General features: G+C 43.1%; 1 protein-coding gene across 1 annotated transcript in view; it reads left to right on the top strand.

Annotated features, from left to right (window-relative positions):
- Nucleotides 1–13,350, top strand: part of LOC137545222 (zinc finger protein 271-like) — a 115,116-nt gene extending 101,766 nt beyond the window's left edge. Inside the window, exon 2 of the mRNA XM_068266345.1 lies at nucleotides 11,670–13,350. Coding sequence (XP_068122446.1) covers nucleotides 11,670–13,291 — 1,622 coding nt within the window. The 3' untranslated portion in view covers nucleotides 13,292–13,350. The remainder of the gene's footprint in view (nucleotides 1–11,669) is intronic.
- The last annotated feature ends 5,675 nt before the right edge of the window (nucleotides 13,351–19,025 follow it).

The raw sequence follows: 19,025 nt of genomic DNA, 5'->3' as shown, positions 1-19,025 counted from the left end.
CTATCAGTGTGTGTGGAGTGGGAGAAGAGGGTACAGATACTGGAAGCCTGTGCTGGCATTTCTCCTGCGGTGTTGCTATCAGTGTGTGAGGAGTGGGAGAAGAGGGTACGGATACTGGAAGCCTGTGCTGGCATTTCTCTTGCAGTGTTGCTATCAGTGTGTGAGGAGTGGGAGGAGAGGGTACGGATACTGGAAGCCTGTGCTAGTGTTAAAAGTAAATAAACTTACTCATGAGCCATTCTTCGTTCAGTTGCCAAAAACTTAGAAATCTTTATTACTTGTACAAGGGCGTTTCTCAGCCAGCATATGTTTGGACTGTAACTACACAATTCCTGCACAGCCAAGAAAAGCAAATTCTTCCTGTGTGCGGGGACCTTTAAACCTAATGAATATAATAAAATATTCCTCCCTTTGGGCAGTTCTTTCTGTTAAAAGTCCATTCAGCATGTCCAGTTCCTCCTTTTAGGTGGGGTTGTTCTTCCTCTGTGTCCCTCATGAATAAATGAAAGTCAACAGGAAGAGGAAATCTTCTGCTCATCAGTTCCTTGTTTCGTTTCCTTCAAAGTCACCCCCACCTTCAGAAAACTGGCACAGACTGGTTCTCAAAGAGTGTTTCTCTCGTGACTTGTACAGCGTGACACTGAGGGGGGTTGAAGGGTGGACTGAAATTCCACTGTGAAGAATATAGAAAGCTGTGCACAGTAAATGGTTCAAAACATATATAACATATATTCAGTGATATCGTGATAACTCCTTGGTTAACAATAATCCTTTTACTTAAAGTGTCACTCTAACACAATAATCTATTTCTGTGCATGTGGTCCTTATAGCCACATAGGTTATAAAGGATTAACAGATTAATTATAAAATTCTTTCCACGTTTCCCTCCTGTTTATAATTAATACTGTGGGTTGTGGCTTGGTTATATATGAGTATAAAAAAGAATATTTACATTCACATTTCTGTGCTTATGCTTACTTAAGCCTCAGGTATCTGCAAATGTGTCTCCACTACAGGGATTAGAAGTTCAAGCAAACACAGCCTTCTATTCCCCTTTGCTGCAAATGGGTATGCACTACAGCAAGTCAGGGCATAGAAGTGAAATGATCAAAAACAAAAATCAGGCTCTGGCCGTGAGCTGGAATTATTGCCTCACACGTTGGCCTGGCCATCTCCCTCCAGCATGCCATCATAATCTCCTCTCAGATCACCGTATGCTTCTTCATCATGCTGTGCTAAGGCTGCATACATAGTAGTACTCATATGCTTATCTATCAACCTTGCAAAAAATGTTCTCAGCATTGGAAAAATACAGCAGGCTAGCAGGAACAGAACCATAAGAACAGTTAGGAATGCGATACCAAAACTCTGAAAAAATGAAGTCCAGCTTCCAAACCAGTTCTGTAACCAGTCTGTTATTGGGTTTGAAACACCTGAGTTTCGTTTCAGCTCTTCAGATAGGTCTTTTAACTGCTGAAGAGCCACTGTCACTTTCCCATCAGGGGACGTATTATCTGGAATGTAGGTACAACATTGTTCCCCAAAAAATTCACATACACCCCCTTTCTCTGCCAACAGCATATCTAATGCAATTCTATTCTGCAATGCTGTTAATGATGTTGCTTTCAGTTGCTCTGCCAAACCTTCGATAGCATCTCTAGTATAATTAACAAATCTCTGCTGATTGTAGTAAATGTAATTAATCCAATCCACATTTTTGTTAACTGTTGGCCATAAGAAAATTGACTCAAACCCTGCAGCAATTTGGTTCCTAGCCTTGAACTCGTCTGGCACCCCTCTGGGGACCCCTATCGCATCAATATATACATATGGGTCCAAACTCCCTTTTGGTGCCTCCCTTTTACTCCGGTGTACCTTTTTATCCACCAAAATTTTAAAAGACTCATAGGGCAATATAGTTACATGTTCTATCATCCAGACAGGGGCACACAACCCTTTCCATTCTGGTGGCAATGATGATTCTGCTTGGTTGGGTTCACAAGTCCACCAAGTATCTTCTAACTGCCATTTTGTTCCTAGGCTCAACCCTTTATCATTGGTTATCTCCACTATTTCTCCACAATACTTGATCATTGGATGGTTACTGGGGGCAGATCTATTATAGCACGTAAGATTGCTGGCTGTAGCAAATGCACGCTGTGGCGTGCCTGGTACCTTCATACGGGCTCTTTCTGTGGTACAGTTCCATGGTTGATTCACACTTATCATACTTTGTATCATACATTCTAATTCAGACCCACTCGCCACTACTGGTACCAGAGCAATCTGCGGTCTAGCCGCTGCACACACAATACAGTCAGACCCACTCACCACTACTGGTACCAGAGCAATCTGCAGTCTAGCCTCTGCACACACAATACAGTCAGACCCACTCGCCACTACTGGTACCAGAGCAATCTGCGGTCTAGTCGCTGCACACACAATACAGTCAGACCCACTCACCACTACTGGTACCAGAGCAATCTGCGGTCTAGCCGCTGCACACACAATACAGTCAGACGCATTCATTTGATTTGCAGTAAAAGTTGCCAAAGTGGTCCAAAGATTCCCCCTGTATTCTACCTCGTTTAATAGATGGAGTAGCTTAGGGGGTAGCTGCTCTCCTTTTACTAAAACCTTGTTACTAGTCACGTCCATCCTGTTAACACTGTTCAATGGGGATCTGTCAGTAGTCTGTTTGTCTGGCCTGCCATTGCTGTTCAATGGAGGTCGTTCAGTGGTTTGTTTGGGTTGAACAGTTATTGTCATTGTCATAATAACATAGGGATCTGTCCCTGGGATCGTAACCCCAAGCACGTATGTGCCGGTATCTGTCGCCTCGGGTCTTTTTAATATTATCCAAACTTCATTTGCGACTTTCTGGATGCTTATTCTGTCGTACAGGTTTATGTCTTTGGGATCTAACTTTGTACTCGATGTCTCCCACCCAGATGGATCAGTAGTCTTCCACACATCTTTCCAGCTCAATATGGGTAGTCTGTCCCTTGCTCCCAAGTAAAAGTTGTAGTTAGTTCCATACTTATCCACAAATATTTCAGTGGGCTTTAGTCTAAACACTACATTGTCCATACCAGGTGAGATGGTTGCATTCAAGTCGATCACCCCTGTCCCATACCCGTGGTTAGTATATTTGGACGTTCTTTGTGTGATTAGTTTTCTAACTTGTCTAGTTAAAGTCTCGTCGGTAGGGAGTTGTAACCAGGTGATTCCTTCAACTATGATCACAATCAGGGCCAATGTTACCATAGCAACTATGGTCCCTTTTCCCACTGGAGTTTTAAAGAAACCCACATCCATTATACTCATGTGCGGGGGCGCCCTCTTTCCCTCCTCTACCTCCTTCATCCTGCTTCAAGCAAGAACAGCCGTATAGGTGATAAGCAACCTGCTAATATATTTCTCACCCTCGGCCCCTCTTGACCAGTTCAGGCAAATGTTCCTTCCCTGGAGACAGGTAGGGGGCACCCTTTTACAGTGAATCAGATGGACCCAGGAATTCCTTTTTGCTTGCTTCAGGAACTTGGTAAGGGCCCTCCCACCCTGGAGAAGGACAATGCTTCTTCTTTGTTACCTTGTCCTGTCTTTTTTCTGTGGGTATTGGGCCTGGGTAAGTGTTTGGTGCTTGCGGGTATGTCTCAGGTTATCTGCCAGTCACCCCTCCTCTGGAACTATTCCTGTGTATTGAAAAAAAAGGATATCTGTTTGCTTCACAACTGCGGACAACATCTCAAAACATCACAATTTCTTCCATGTGGTGTTTTTCTAGCTTAGTTACCACACCATCCCTCCTGTTGACACATGTAGAAAACCATGTGTCATTACTGCAAGTCAGTTTAAACATCACATCAGTCAAGGAAAAATTAGGAGGTCAGCAGTATACAGGGTGACCTAAAAGTGAAGCCTGAGACTGCAAAGCTGCAGAGGGAGCTGTAGGTGTAGACGTTAGGGCTGCCAAGTCGTTGCCACGGGAGATGAGGGGATTGGGATGTTGCACACATGTGAATGGCCAGTGCTGTGGGAGCCCGCATAACATCCATGGTCTGTGGGACGGGTGGGCTCCTCAGTTGCTGGCACCTAACCCTGCGGACGCCACTAAGCCGCAGACGTATGCATGATGGGAAAGCATACAGGCTGTTAGTGAAAACAGTGGGGGACGGGATCCCATATAACAGGGTGGTGTAGGGTAAGTGATAAACACACAGCTTGAGCAAAGACGCAGAAAGAAGCTTATCTATTCCACGATGTTCTTCAGCTCACTACTGTAAGACCTATTGGTGTATTCCCTCCTGTACACAGAGAACTGATCCACAGAGATTTGTCAATTGCCCTGGGACAAGGCACTGCGCACATGCGGACGGGAAAAAACATCCTCTGGTCAGTAAACAACAAAGAAAACAAAAGTACAGGGCCAGGGTGGTGCAGCAGTGTTTTTTTTTTTTACAATGAAGACGTAGATGCCCAAGCAAACTGGCTGTGCAGCATAGGCGGGGGGGGGGGGGTGTTGGATGGATGGATCTGGAGGGATTGGGCTGGTGGAGGTGGGGTGGGGCTGGTGGGGGTGGGGTTGGACTGGTAGGGGTGGGGTTGGGCTGGTGGAGGTGGGGTGGGCGCTTGGCAGAGAACTACAATCATGCATCCCTCTCTGCAGTCCGCCATTAGACAAGGCTTTGTAGTCAAAATATTTCTATCAAAATAATTTCACTGACCCAAAATTTATAAAAATTTAATCAGATGTCAATCAAAACAGCCAATCAATCGATGACAATGGCCCACATACTACAGCAATGCAGCAATCAATTGTTCCCAGAAACAAAAAAAAAACAAACAAAAATAAATCATCATATTTTCTCTTATAATTGAAAATAATATCTGCGGGGTTTCTCTTTTTGTTTTTTTTAATATCCCGCATTCTGGGTTTCACAAAATATATACATTGATTTCTTTCAAACAAACCTTTCATCTTGCTACATGCATTCCTTTTTTTTTTTTTTTCTTTTTCACTCTGTTCCGCTTCAACACACACACATCTAGGCTGGGATCAATTGTCCATGAGGTCTCTTGCCGCCTCCTCAGAAATATGGGCGTGACTCATACCTTCTCACAGATCCCAGGCAGAAACTTCACTCAAATTACACAGAATTTAACAATACAAACACATTTCAAATAACCGACATTCACAGACAATTGCAGACAGTATAAATGCTTTTAAACCTCCAAACTTCAGACAAACAGAATATAAAACTTTTACAGACATTTGTATACTGTAGAAAATGCACAAACAACAAACAAACAGCAGCTCATAACTTGTGGATTTCTCCTGTAGCCCCCCTCCTCCTCCCCCTTTGCTGGATACTTTCCAGGGAACTCTGGTGATTTAGTTTTCAGAACTCGGAATTTCCAGCTTCACATCTTACACACCACAACGTAACATTCTATTTTCATCAATAAATTCACTTACTCATTTGCCTTCAACTAGGGCACAAATTAGTACCCTTAACCACACTTTGTCACTGTGGACCTCGGGCCTTCTGGGGACACTGTCGGACCAGGTGACCTTCCAACCCACATTCAAAACATGCTCCGCGTTCTCTGCGACCTTCATAGTCCTTAAATCTGCGCTTTTGTGAGCGCGTGTGGCTGTTACCACCATTCTCATAACAATTACTTTCATCCTTGTTGCCATCAGAAACATATGCAGCAACTTTCTTCCCTTTCTTCTTAATCACACATACAGGGGGCCGGGTGCTTTTTAGAAAATCACTCGGTCCGCAGATTCTATGATCCACAACATATTGTGTGACACACTTGCACAATCCTTCAGTCAAAACCTCACGTATAGCAATCCTAAACCGTTCATAAGGGGAATCTGTTGTTTCAGCAGCAGGGGGAGCTATACCTCTATATTTACTAAAAACCTTCATCACTTTATCCAGTAGCTCATCTATGTCTAATGCATTAATACCATATTCCGCCTCATATGTCTGGGAGGTCCCATCCACCTTTTGTGGGAGGGGCTGAGTTTGGTTTTGGGGAGGGTTCTGGGGAACCTGACATACAGTAGATGGTACCTCCTCCAAGTCTTTGTTCTCTATTCCTAACCAATGTGCTAAGACTTGGCCCCTCCTCGTATATGCTTCTAGTAGCCATCTTTGAGCTTCTGGTAAACCATATTGCTTCTCTAAAACCACATTTCCCTGAGCATCACATTTAATTTGAGAAACAAGGTTTTTGCACCCCTCAAGGTGCAGGTGTCCTGAAAAATCATATTTACTTCTCCACAGGCTGCAATATTTTACCCAGTTTTTATTTTTCTTGCGCATAACACATTCATCATTAGTGGCCATAATTTTGCTTGTACCTTGACCCATTCTTTACCTCCCCGTCCACGCACCTCTTAATGGAAGGATTGGTAGTCACCTGGAGCCCCTGTCCGCCTTCTTACTTGGGCACGGGGTACCTGACACAACTTCCGTGCGTTGAACTTCTAAGGAGAGGCACCTCCGACTAAGGTACTGACACAATCGGTGGTAGTATATCCACTCCGATATTACTGCCTGTTACGCGGCTGTGTTCTATTGCAAAAACTTACAATTCCGCTGAGGCACACAGTAGCTTAGGAAACTGACCACAGATTGTGTCATGCAAAACAATATGACAACACATCAATACTTAGACTCTAAGCGCAGCCCTGCGTACGAAAAGTTACAGAAACAAAAGGTAGTACTTACAATTAAGAAGCTTTCAGGACACCCGAGAACTTTGTTTTAGAATCCTAAGCAGGCGATTTCACCGACCTTGGCTGAAGAAGTCTCACGGTTCGAAATAAACCGTATGTCACAAGGACGCGAGATCTAGTTGCGTTTGGCCACCTTTTTGAAGGAAACGTAGTCTCGGTGGACTTTCACCGGCTTGCTATCAGATTCGCCAGTCGCAAACGCGCTCCTAGGCCTCACCTCTCTGTGATTATAGGTTTACCGGTTCGATCTGGACCAGATGTTAAAAGTAAATAAACTTACTCATGAGCCATTCTTCGTTCAGTTGCCAAAAACTTAGAAATCTTTATTACTTGTACAAGGGCGTTTCTCAGCCAGCATATGTTTGGACTGTAACTACACAATTCCTGCACAGCCAAGAAAAGCAAATTCTTCCTGTGTGCGGGGACCTTTAAACCTAATGAATATAATAAAATATTCCTCCCTTTGGGCAGTTCTTTCTGTTAAAAGTCCAATCAGCATGTCCAGTTCCTCCTTTTAGGTGGGGTTGTTCTTCCTCTGTGTCCCTCATGAATAAATGAAAGTCAACAGGAAGAGGAAATCTTCTGCTCATCAGTTCCTTGTTTCGTTTCCTTCAAAGTCACCCCCACCTTCAGAAAACTGGCACAGACTGGTTCTCAAAGAGTGTTTCTCTCGTGACTTGTACAGCGTGACACTGAGGGGGGTTGAAGGGTGGACTGAAATTCCACTGTGAAGAATATAGAAAGCTGTGCACAGTAAATGGTTCAAAACATATATAACATATATTCAGTGATATCGTGATAACTCCTTGGTTAACAATAATCCTTTTACTTAAAGTGTCACTCTAACACAATAATCTATTTCTGTGCATGTGGTCCTTATAGCCACATAGGTTATAAAGGATTAACAGATTAATTATAAAATTCTTTCCACACTAGCATTTCTCCTGCGGTGTTGCTATCAGTGTGTGAGGAGTGGGAGAAGAGGGTTGCATTGACAATCCAACACAATGGGCACCACATTGAACACATTTTATAAGTGGTCAGAAACTTGTAAATAACTCATGAAAGAATAAAGTTACATTAAAACCAAGCACACCATTGTTTTTCTTGTGAAATTCCCAATAAGTTTGATGTGTCACTTGACCCTCTTCCTATCGAAAAAACAAAAGTTGGATTCAAAATTGCCGGCTTCAAAATGGCCACCATGGTCACCACCCATTTTGAAAAGTTTCCCCCCCTCACATATACTAATGTGCCACAAACAGTAAGTTAATATCACCAACCATTCCCATTTTATTATGGTGTATCCATATAAATGGCCCACCCTCTACATCAGAGAGCAGGGAGTACTTCACAGGAGGGGGGGGCACGTCACGGATCGGGAGGCGGGGAGTATGTCACAGGGGTGGGGGGGGGTAATATGTCACACAGCGGGGGAGCGAGGACATCATGGAGCGGGGGGGGGGTATGTCACAGACTGGGGGGGGGGGCTATGCATATGACCTGCTGGCGGCGCACTCTGCTGCAGGGTCATTTTTGTGTATTTTTGGCATTGCAGTGTGATGTGACGGGGGCATCACTCCGCTGAAATTAGATGTAAAAGGGGCCTCAATCAGCGCTCTCACAATTCCATATATTGCAGCAATTAGGGAGCACAGATTATCCATATCACATTGCTCTAGACTCCAGCCTGCCTTTCCTTTCATGCCTAAACAGTCATGTGCAGCAAAAGATTCCAATAACAAGAGGAAAACATTATTCTCATTGCACATGAAGTGGACATAAAATAGCAATCAAAAATCTATATACTATATATAAAATCAGATGGTGTGTGTGTGTGTGTGTGTGTGTGTGTGTGTGTGTGTGTGTGTGTGTGTGTGTGTGTGTGTGTGTGTATGATGTGTGTATGATGTGTGTATGTATATGTGTGTGTGCGTGTGTGTGTGCGCGTCTGTCTGTCTGTCTGTCTGTGTGTGTCTGTGCTGCGATCACTTGAAAATGCCTTGACTGATTTGAACGAAACTTGGTATACAGATCCCTTACTACCTGGGATGATAGGTTCTGGGGGTCACCCGTCCCCCCTGCACACCTGGGCAAAGCTACAAACAGCAAATCAGATTTCACCCATTCATGTCAATGGAAAAAATGGAAAACATTCTCACAGTAATCAAGCCAGAGTCCCCACACTTGGCACTGTTGGTCACTTGGTGACTGAGGTTACAAAGCATAAAACAGCCAATCAAAATTCAGCCCTTCATTTTAAATGGAAACTGTAAACTGCAGCCACTCTTACATTGTCAATGGCAGAGGCTTCAAACTTGCCACAATCAGTCACTGAGTGACTGGGATTAATATTCAGGAAAGTGGGTGGAGCCTACACCAGCCAATCAAAATTCATGTATTGATTTTCAAGGGGAATATTTAAACTGCAGCCATTCTTACACTGTTTATGGCAGAGGCTTCATACTTGTTACAGTCGGTCATTGGGTGACTGGGGTCGAAATTCACTAAAGGGGTGGAAACACAAACAGCCAATCAGATTTATTTTCTGGATAAACTGCTTCCATTCACACAATTTTGATGCCAGGAACCTGAAAGCTGACAAATTTGGTTATTGAGAGACTGTGTGTCCAGGTTACAAAAAGTGGGTGGAGCCCAAAACAAATTTCACAGGGTAGATATAAACTGCAGCCCTTCTTACACTGTTAATGGCAGGGTTCTCAAACATTGCACAGTTGGTCACTGGGTGACTGGGATTAATATTCAAAAAAGTGGGTGGAGCCTAAAAAAGCCAATCAAAATTCACCTGTCAATTTTCAAGGGGAATATTTAAATTGCTGCCATTCTTGCACTATTAATGGCAGAGGCCTCAAACCTGGTGCAGATGGTCATTGGATCACTGGGGTTAAAATTCAGCAAAGGGGCGGAGCCACACACAGCCCATCAGATTTGTTTCATTTCACTAGGATAATACAAATTATTGATGCCAAGGACCCCAACGCTCATAAACTTGGTCATTGAGTGTTTGTGCGTTAGGGTTAGAAAACATGGGAGGAGCAACAGCAGCTAAATACATTCCCGGGCAATGCTGGGTCATCAGCTAGTAGTATATAAAATGTAATAAATGTCCTCCCAGAGAAATGGGGTATAAATTAGTTCCATATGGATTAGGTAGTTATACTCACCTCTGCTCCCGGATACAATCCCATACACATGCCCCAATCTACAGGACCCCAATCTCAGGAGCCCCTCCAATGGGCCAGGGGAATAACTATCTCCACTCCCCTCCAACCTTTATCAGTGAAGCAGCTCAGATCTATTTCCTGATTCAGATCTTTTGGCCTAAGGGCCACTCACACTTCAATATGCAGGGCGATTTTACCGCGATTAGTGGGGTAGAAGTCACTGGACACCCCTCGCGATTCCCAACGATCGCAATCAGCACTTTGTTAACCACTTCACAACTGAGGGGTTTTACCCCTGGAGCACCAGAGCATATTTTACCTCTCAGCGCTCCTTCCATTCATTCGCCAATAACTTTATCATTACTTATTTTTTTTCGCCACCAGTTAGGCTTTCTTTAGGTGGGACATTATGCCAAGAATTATTTTATTCTAAATGTGTTTTAATGGGAAAATAGGAAAACATTTGGAAAAAAAATCATTATTTTTCAGTTTTCGGCCATTATAGTTTTTAAATAATGCATGCTACTGTAATTAAAATCCATGTAACTTATTTGCCCATTTGTCCCGGTTATTGCACCGTTTAAATTATGTCCCTATCACAATGTATGGCGCCAATATTTTATTTGCAAATAAAGGTGCATTTTTTTCCGTTTTGCGTCCATCCCTAATTACAAGCCCATAATTTATAAAGTAACAGTGTTATACCCTCTTGATATAAATATTTAAAGAGTTCAGTCCCTAAGCTAACTATTTATGTTTTTTTTTAATTGTCATTTTTTGTATTTTTTTTTATTACAAAAAATAAAAATTGGTAACAATTGGGGAGTGTTGAAGTTAATGAGTTCATTTATATTGTAAAATAATGTATTTGTATATGAAAAATGTTTTTGGGTGTAGCTTTTGGCCACAAGATGACCACAGTACATTTTTGTGAATTTGTCCTGTAAGCGTCGGAACTACGCTTGCAGGAAGTTCAGGGAGGTTGGGAAACTTTTTTTTTTTCTTCACAATGATCGCGCTTCTTCTCATAGAAGCAGCCGATCATTGCTGGGGGGCAGAGATCAACAAACGGGAACGGTTTTTCCCATTCATTGATCTCCCGGCGAGCGGGCGGCGGCGTGCATGGGAGCACGTGCAAGCGGGAGCGCGGACAGCAGTGGCGGGGTGTACGTATATCTACGCTCCGGGCGGGGAACTTAAGTTCAAAGGAGCATAGCTATACTGTACCCGGGCGGCGAAGTGGTTAAGCCCTGTACTGCGATCGTTTGAGAATCGCAGCAAAATGCTGCATGCAACGTGTTTGCAATAGCTGGTCGTGGAACACCCGCTATCACGGGCAATCGCGGCAGTGAGATCTCTGCCATATAGTTACAATTGCGCTAGCGCTTTAAAAATTGCCCACCAATCACCGAATGGGTTTCCATCTTTTGTGAGAGGGATCTGAGATCTGCCTTTCATTGGCTGTCTGTAATGAGCACAACCTTCTGCAGTTCTATGTCAGGCTGATAACTAGTGATGGTCAGTCACCTGCCAATATCTCTGAGATGGTGCAAATTGTATGCTAATTATATGCAAAGTTATGCAGCTGCTGCCTCTTGTCCATTTCTCATCTACATAAACTTTGCATGAACTTTGAATTCTCAGCAGCTCACTGACCCTCCCTAATGATAATTGCTCCTCCCCTCAGAATTCTCTAACAGGAAGTGATGATGTTTCTCTATTTGCAGCGCAGAGTCCCGGCATCAGGAACCTCTCAGAGGCTCGTCTCTCTGTATCCACAGACTGTACAACGGATGATGATGTCACTGGACAAGCGTCTCCTGCAGATATCCTGGTGACCCCAAATATTCCCCCAGACTCTCCACACCTGTCTAACCCTGAGGGGCCTCATACCCAGCACAGCTCTCCCCCTGCTGGAGGGTCTTATTCCTGTTCCATGTGTGGGAAATGTTATGTGCGGAAATCACAGCTTGTCATACATGAGAGATCTCACACTGGGGAGAAACCCTATTCATGTGCTGAGTGTGGGAAATGTTTTAAGTCTAAATGGGAGCTTGTCATACATGAGAGATCTCACACTGGTGAGAAACCCTATTCATGTGCTGAATGTGGGAAATGCTTTAAGTTTAAAGGGGAGCTTGTCAAACATGAGAGATGTCACACTGGTGAGAAACCCTATTCATGTGCAGAGTGTGGGAAATGTTTTAAGTCTAAAGGGGAGCTTGTCAGACATGAGAGATCTCACACTGGTGAGAAACCCTATTCATGTGCAGAGTGTGGGAAATGTTTTGTACAGAAATCACATCTTGTCAAACATGAGAGATCTCACACTGGTGAGAAACCCTATTCATGTGCAGAGTGTGGGAAATGTTTTAAGTCTAAAGGGGAGCTTGTCATACATGAGAGATGTCACACTGGAGAGAACCCCTATTCATGTGCTGAGTGTGGGAAATGTTTTGTGAAGAAATCACAGCTTGTCATACATGAGAGATGTCACACTGGTGAGAAGCCATATTCATGTGCTGAGTGTGGGAAACGGTTTGTAGAGAAATCACAGTTTGTTAAACATGAGAGATCTCACACTGATGAGAAGCCCTATTCATGTGCTGAGTGTGGGAAATGTTTTCGGTATAAAGGGGATCTTGTCCAACATGAGAGATCCCACACTGGTGAGAAGCCATATTCATGTGCTGAGTGTGGGAAATGTTTTGTAAGGAAATCACATCTTGTCATACATGAGAGACTTCACACTGGTGAGAAGCCCTATTTATGTGCTGAGTGTGGGAAATGTTTTAAGTCTAAAGGGGAGCTTGTCATACATGAGAGATCTCACACAGTTGAAAAGCCCTATTCATGTGCGGAGTGTGGGAAATGTTTTGTAAGGAAATCAATTCTTGTCATACATGAGAGATCACACACTGGTGAGAAGCCCTATTCATGTGCTGAGTGTGGGAAATGTTTTGTAAGGAAATCACATTTTGTCATACATGAGAGACTTCACACTGGTGAGAAGCCCTATTCATGTGCTGAGTGTGGGAAATGTTTTAAGTCTAAAGGGGAGCTTGTCATACATGAGAAATTTCACACTGTTGAAAAGCCCTATTCATGTGTGGAGTGTGGGAAATGTTTTGTGCAGAAATCAAATCTTGTCAGACATGAAAGATCTCACACTGGTGAGAAGCCCTATTCATGTGCTGAGTGTGGGAAATGTTTTAAGTCTAAAGGGGAGCTTGTCATACATGAGCGAACTCACACTGGTGAGAAGCCCTATTCATGTGCTGAGTGTGGGAAATGTTTTGCACAGAAATCACATCTTGCCAAACATGAGAGATGTCACACTGGTGAGTAAGCCCTATTCATGTGCTGAGTGTGGGAAATGTTTTGCAAGGAAATCACATCTTGTCAGACATGAGAGATCTCACACTGGTGAGAAGCCCTATTCATGTGCTGAGTGTGGGAAATGTTTTAAGTCTAAAGGGGAGCTTGTCATACATGAGCGAACTCACACTGGTGAGAAGCCCTATTCATGTGCTGAGTGTGGGAAATGTTTTGCACAGAAATCACATCTTGCCAAACATGAGAGATGTCACACTGGTGAGTAAGCTCATGCATGTTCTGAGTGTGGGAAATGTTTTCGGTGTAAAGGGAAGCTTGTCATACATGAGATGTTACACTGGTGAGAAGCCATATGCATGTGCTGAGTGTGGGAAATATTTTAGGTCTAAACGAAAGCTGGTTATACATGAAAGAGTTCACACTGGTGAGAAACCATATTCATGTGCTGAGTGTGGGAAATGTTTTTGGTCTAAAGGGGAGCTTGTCAGACATGAGATCTCACACTGGTGAGAAGCCCTATTGATGTGCTGAGTGTGGGAAATATTTTGCAGATAAATCACATCTCGTCATACATGAGAGATCTCACACTGGTGAGAAGCCCTATTCATGTGCTGAGTGTGGGAAATGTTTTCGGTGTAAAGGGGAGCTTGTCATACATGAGAGATGTCACACTGGTGAGAAGCCATATCCATGTGCTGAGTGTGGGAAATATTTTAGGTCTAAAGGTGAGCTTGTCATACATGAGAGATTTCATACTGGTGAGAAACTATATTCATGTGCTGAGTGTGGGAAATGTTTTGTGAAGAAGTCACAACTTGTCATACATGAGAGAACTCACACTGGTGAGAAGCCATATCCCTGTGCTGAGTGTGGGAAATGTTTTGTGTGTAAATCAAAGCTAGTTATACATGAGAGATGTGACACTGGTGAGAAGCCCTATTCATGTGCTGAGTGTGGGAAATGTTTTGTGAAGAAGTCACAGCTTGTCATACATGAGAGATGTCACACTAGTGAGAAGCCATATTCATGTGCTGAGTGTGGGAAATGTTTTGTGTATAAATCAGACCTTGCCAGACATGAGAGATGTCACACTGGTGGTAAGTAAGGGTCAGTGATAGCTTTGCCTCCAGTGAACCTGAAGTGGCCACAGCATACTGCTCTCCATCTCCCCAGCATAGCAGGCAGTAGGGAGGATGGAGAGGGGAGTGCAGCAGCCAATAACAGGCTTGTTCAGTTCCGCTTATCCCTCTCTCATCACTGGGAGAAGCTCTATTACTGCACTGAGTGTGGGAAATGGTTTGGCCATCAGTGGTCTTCTCCAGTGTTTGTTTTATCCCTTGCTAGAGGCACATGGCAGCATATTTACCCAGAATCCTGAGGACTCTTTCATGCTGCTCAGTGCATTGGTTTGTAAAGCAATAAAGTCTCTGAACTGAGGTGACACGATGGGATTATTATTATTTAGTATTTATATAGTGCTGACATCTTCCGCAGCGCTGTACAGAGTACATAGTCATGTCACGTAACTGTCCTCAGAGGAGCTCACAATCTAATCCCTACCATAGTCACATGTCTATGTACAGTACAGACCAAAAGTTTGGACACACCTTCTCATTCAAAGAGTTTTCTTTATTTCCATGACTATGAACATTGTAGAGTCACACTGAAGGCATCCAAACTATGAATGACCACATGTGGAAGTATAGTACATAACCAACAAGTGTGACACAACTGAAAATATGTCCTATTCTAGGTTCTGCAAAGTAGCCACCTTTTGCTTTGATTACTGCTTTGCACACTCTTGATGATTCTCATACCTTTCCCAAAATCTAAATGTTCATTCAACACTTCTTAAAGAGGAGCTGTCAGCCATACTATCTCAGAAAAAAACACATATATATGTAGATAAATACTTGCTCTACTTACATAACATGTATTGCACTGTCCACGTTTTGATTTTTGTGATTTTTCTATAGTAAAATAAAATAAGAAAACCCTTCTTAGGATTTTCCATTTTGACTGTCTATTTTGAAGCCAATCCTGACATAATTTCCTCCCTTACTCTGTCTGTGTATCATTGCCAGCCCTCCTCCCAGTCATCAGACACTCCCACCCAGCTCTGCAATAGAAAGTGCATTGTCTCAGTATGAGAAATATTGGCCAATCAGAGAGGAACAGAGATGTAGGAGGGGAAAACAGAAGGAAATAGGCTTCAGCCAATCAGGCTGCATTAGTTATGTCTGAGGGGAAAGGAAAGCAGAAAAAAAGAAAACCCAGCATGCCCTGCAACTTCCTTTGTGCGGCAGATGTACCAAGTAAGTGCCAGGGAGACTGGGGAATGGTGTCTGATGGAGAAGAAAAGTAAGAGTGATTATTAGCTTTTGGATTGCCTGATTAGCATCCTTATTACTTGTTTACCAGATAAAATTATAGCATTGATTTTATGCCCGACAGTTACACTTTGAAAGCTGAGCATGTTAGTGAGACCGGACCTGTCTTTAGTAAAACCAGACTGTCGAACTGAAATAAGATGATTCTGTGCAATGACACAGACTGTCCCGTGTCTCAGAGTGCTAAAATATATGAACTGTTAAACTTTTTGCCTATCTGCTGCGCTCAGAAGCCCAGTTCACTGCCAGTAAAGTGTTTTATGGCTGTAATTCTGTGAGGGGTTCAGTGAGGGGTATGCTATAGTCAGACTGAGTTGCTGCATGCAAAATGTGCGTGAGGTGAAGCCGATATGAGTGTAAACAAGAAATACTGTCCTGAATTGGACGCTAACTGAAAACGATAAATATTTACTGTGGTGGTAATGATAGTAAACCATAAGTAAATTACCGTTATTTTTCTAAAACTTAACCCAATCCTACTCTCTCACAGAACCCTCCCCCCGATGCCTAACCCTAACCACCCCCACCACACACACTCATCCTTCATAACCATCCTACCACTATGTTCTGCCATTTCCTGCCTGATGGGGGTGGTATTAACTTGCACTTCCCTGGACATTCATGTCTCCACCAGCAGAGGGCTCTGGGGACTTTACATCATCCTGAGCCTCCACCATTCACCAGCAGGTGGCGTGTTCCTGCCACCACAAAGAATTGCAGTTCCCTGTTTGGCCTCCAGATGGCTTCATTGGAACTCATTCAGATTGCTCAGTCACCACCAGCTGCATCCTGTGGTTACTAATCACTTGGTCTATTAACCACTTTACCCCCACGCGTACAGATTTCTCCGTCCCTTTTTCCATCCTTTCACCACCAGGGACGGAGAAATCCGCTCTAGCGCGCACTCCCGCTCGTAAACACGCCGTCGGCCGCTCGCCCGGAGATCCATGAACGGGAAAATCCATTCCCGTTCGTTGATCTAAGCCCCACAATGATCTGCTGCTTCTCCGCTAAGCAGCGCGATCATTGTGAAAAAAGAAACTTTCCCAGCCTCCTAGTACTTCCTGCAAGCGTCCGGAAGGATGCTTGCAGGTCGCATTAAACAAAAAGTTACTGTGGCTATCTTGTGGCCAAATAGTAAAACTACACCCTAAAGCATTTTTCACATACAAATAAATTACTTTTACACAAAAAATTAACTCCTTACCTCCCACACTCCCCATTTTTTTTCCCTTGTAATAAAAAAAAATACAATTAAAAAAAATACATAAATAGTTACCTTAGGGACTGAACTTTTTAAATATTTATGTCAAGAGGGTATAACACTGTTACTTTATAAACTATGGGCTTGTAATTAGGGATGGACGCAAAACTGAAAAAAATGCACCTTTATTTCCAATTAAAATGTTGGCGCCAAACATTGTGATAGGGACATAATTTAAACGGTTTTATAACCGGGACAAATGGGCAAATACATTTCATTTACAGTACATTTTAATTACAGTAGCATGCATTATTTAAAAACTATAAAGGCCGAAAACTGAAAAATAATACATTTTTTCCCACATTTTTTCCTATTTTCCCATTAAAACACATTTAGAGTAAAATAATTCTTGGCATAATGTCCCACCTAAAGAAAGCCTAATTGGTGGCGAAAAAAACAAGATATAGTTCATTTCATTGCGATAAGTAATGATAAAGTTATAGACGAATGAATGGAAGGAGCGCTGAAAGGTGAAAATTGCTCTAGTGGTCAAGGGGTAAAACCCCTCAGTTGGGAAGTGGTTAAAGAGCAGCTGTCAGCCATACTATCTCAGAAAAAAAACATATATAAATGCTTGCTCTACTTACATAAAGTACAGTGGCTTGCAAAAGTATTCACCCCCCTTGAAGTTTTCCACATTTTGTCACATTACTGCCACAAACATGAATCAATTTTATTGGAATTCCACATGAAAGACCAATACAAAGTGGTGTACACATGAGAAGTGGAACGAAAATCATACATGATTCCAAAAATTTTTTACAAATAAATAACTGCAAAGTGGGGTGTGCGTAATTATTCAACCCCCTGAGTCAATACTTTGTAGAACCACTTTTTGCTGCAATTACAGCTGCCAGTCTTTTAGGGTATGTCTCTACCAGCTTTGCACATCTAGAGACTGAAATCCTTGCCCATTCTTCTTTGCAAAACAGCTCCAGCTCAGTCAGATTAGATGGACAGAGTTTGTGAACAGCAGTTTTCAGATCTTGCCACAGATTCTCGATTGGATTTAGATCTGGACTTTTACTGAGCCATTCTAACACAGGAATATGTTTTGTTTAAAACCATTCCATTGTTGCCCTGGCTTTATGTTTAGGGTCATTGTCCTACTGGAAGGTGAACCTCCACCCCAGTCTCAAGTCTTTTGCAGACTCCAGGTTTTCTTCCAGGATTGCCCTGTATTTGGCTCCATCCATCTTCCCATTAACTCTGACCAGCTTTCCTGTCCCTGCTGAAGAGATGCACCCCCCGAGCATGATGCTGCCACCAAATTTGACAGTGGTGATGGTGTGTTCAGAGTGATGCGCAGTGTTAGTTTTCCGCCGCACATAGCGTTTTGCATTTTGGCCAAAAAGTTAAATTTTGGTCTCATCTGATCAGAGCACCTTCTTCCACATGTTGCTGTGTCCCCCACATGGCTTGTGGCAAACTGCAAACAGGTCTTATTATGCTTTTCTGTTAACAATGCCTTTCTTCTTGCCATTCTTCCATAAAGGCCAACTTTGTACAGTGCACGACTGATAGTTGTCCTATGGACAGATTCCCCCACCTGAGCTGTAGATCTCTGCAGCTTGTCCAGAGTCACCATGGGCCTCTTGACTGCATTTCTGATCAGCGCTCTCCTTGTTCGGCCTGTGAGTTTAGGTGGACGGCCTTGTCTTGGTAGGTTTACAGTTGTGCCATACTCCTTCCATTTCTCAATGATCGCTTGAACAGTGCTCCGTGGGATGTTCAAGGCTTTGGAAACCTTTGTAGCCTAAGCCTGCTTTAAATTTCTCAATAACTTTATCCCTGACCTGTCTGGTGTGATCTTTGGACTTCATGGTGTTGTTGCTCCCAATATTCTCTTAGACAACCTCTGAGATCGTCACAGAGCAGCTGTATTTGTACTGACATTAGATTACACACAGGTGCACTCTATTTAGTCATTAGCACTCATCAGGCAATGTTTATGGGCAACTGACTGCACTCAGATCAAAGGGGGCTGAATAATTATGCACACCCCGCTTTGCAGTTATTTATTTGTAAACAATGTTTGGAATAATGTATGATTTTTGTTCCACTTCTCACGTGTACACCACTTTGTGTTGGTC

The sequence above is a fragment of the Hyperolius riggenbachi genome, chromosome 2 (assembly GCF_040937935.1).
Source record: "Hyperolius riggenbachi isolate aHypRig1 chromosome 2, aHypRig1.pri, whole genome shotgun sequence".
Taxonomy (NCBI): Eukaryota; Metazoa; Chordata; class Amphibia; order Anura; family Hyperoliidae; genus Hyperolius; species Hyperolius riggenbachi.
The sequence above is the reverse complement of the archived record's forward strand: the minus strand, read 5'-3'. Positions and strand labels throughout refer to the sequence as shown.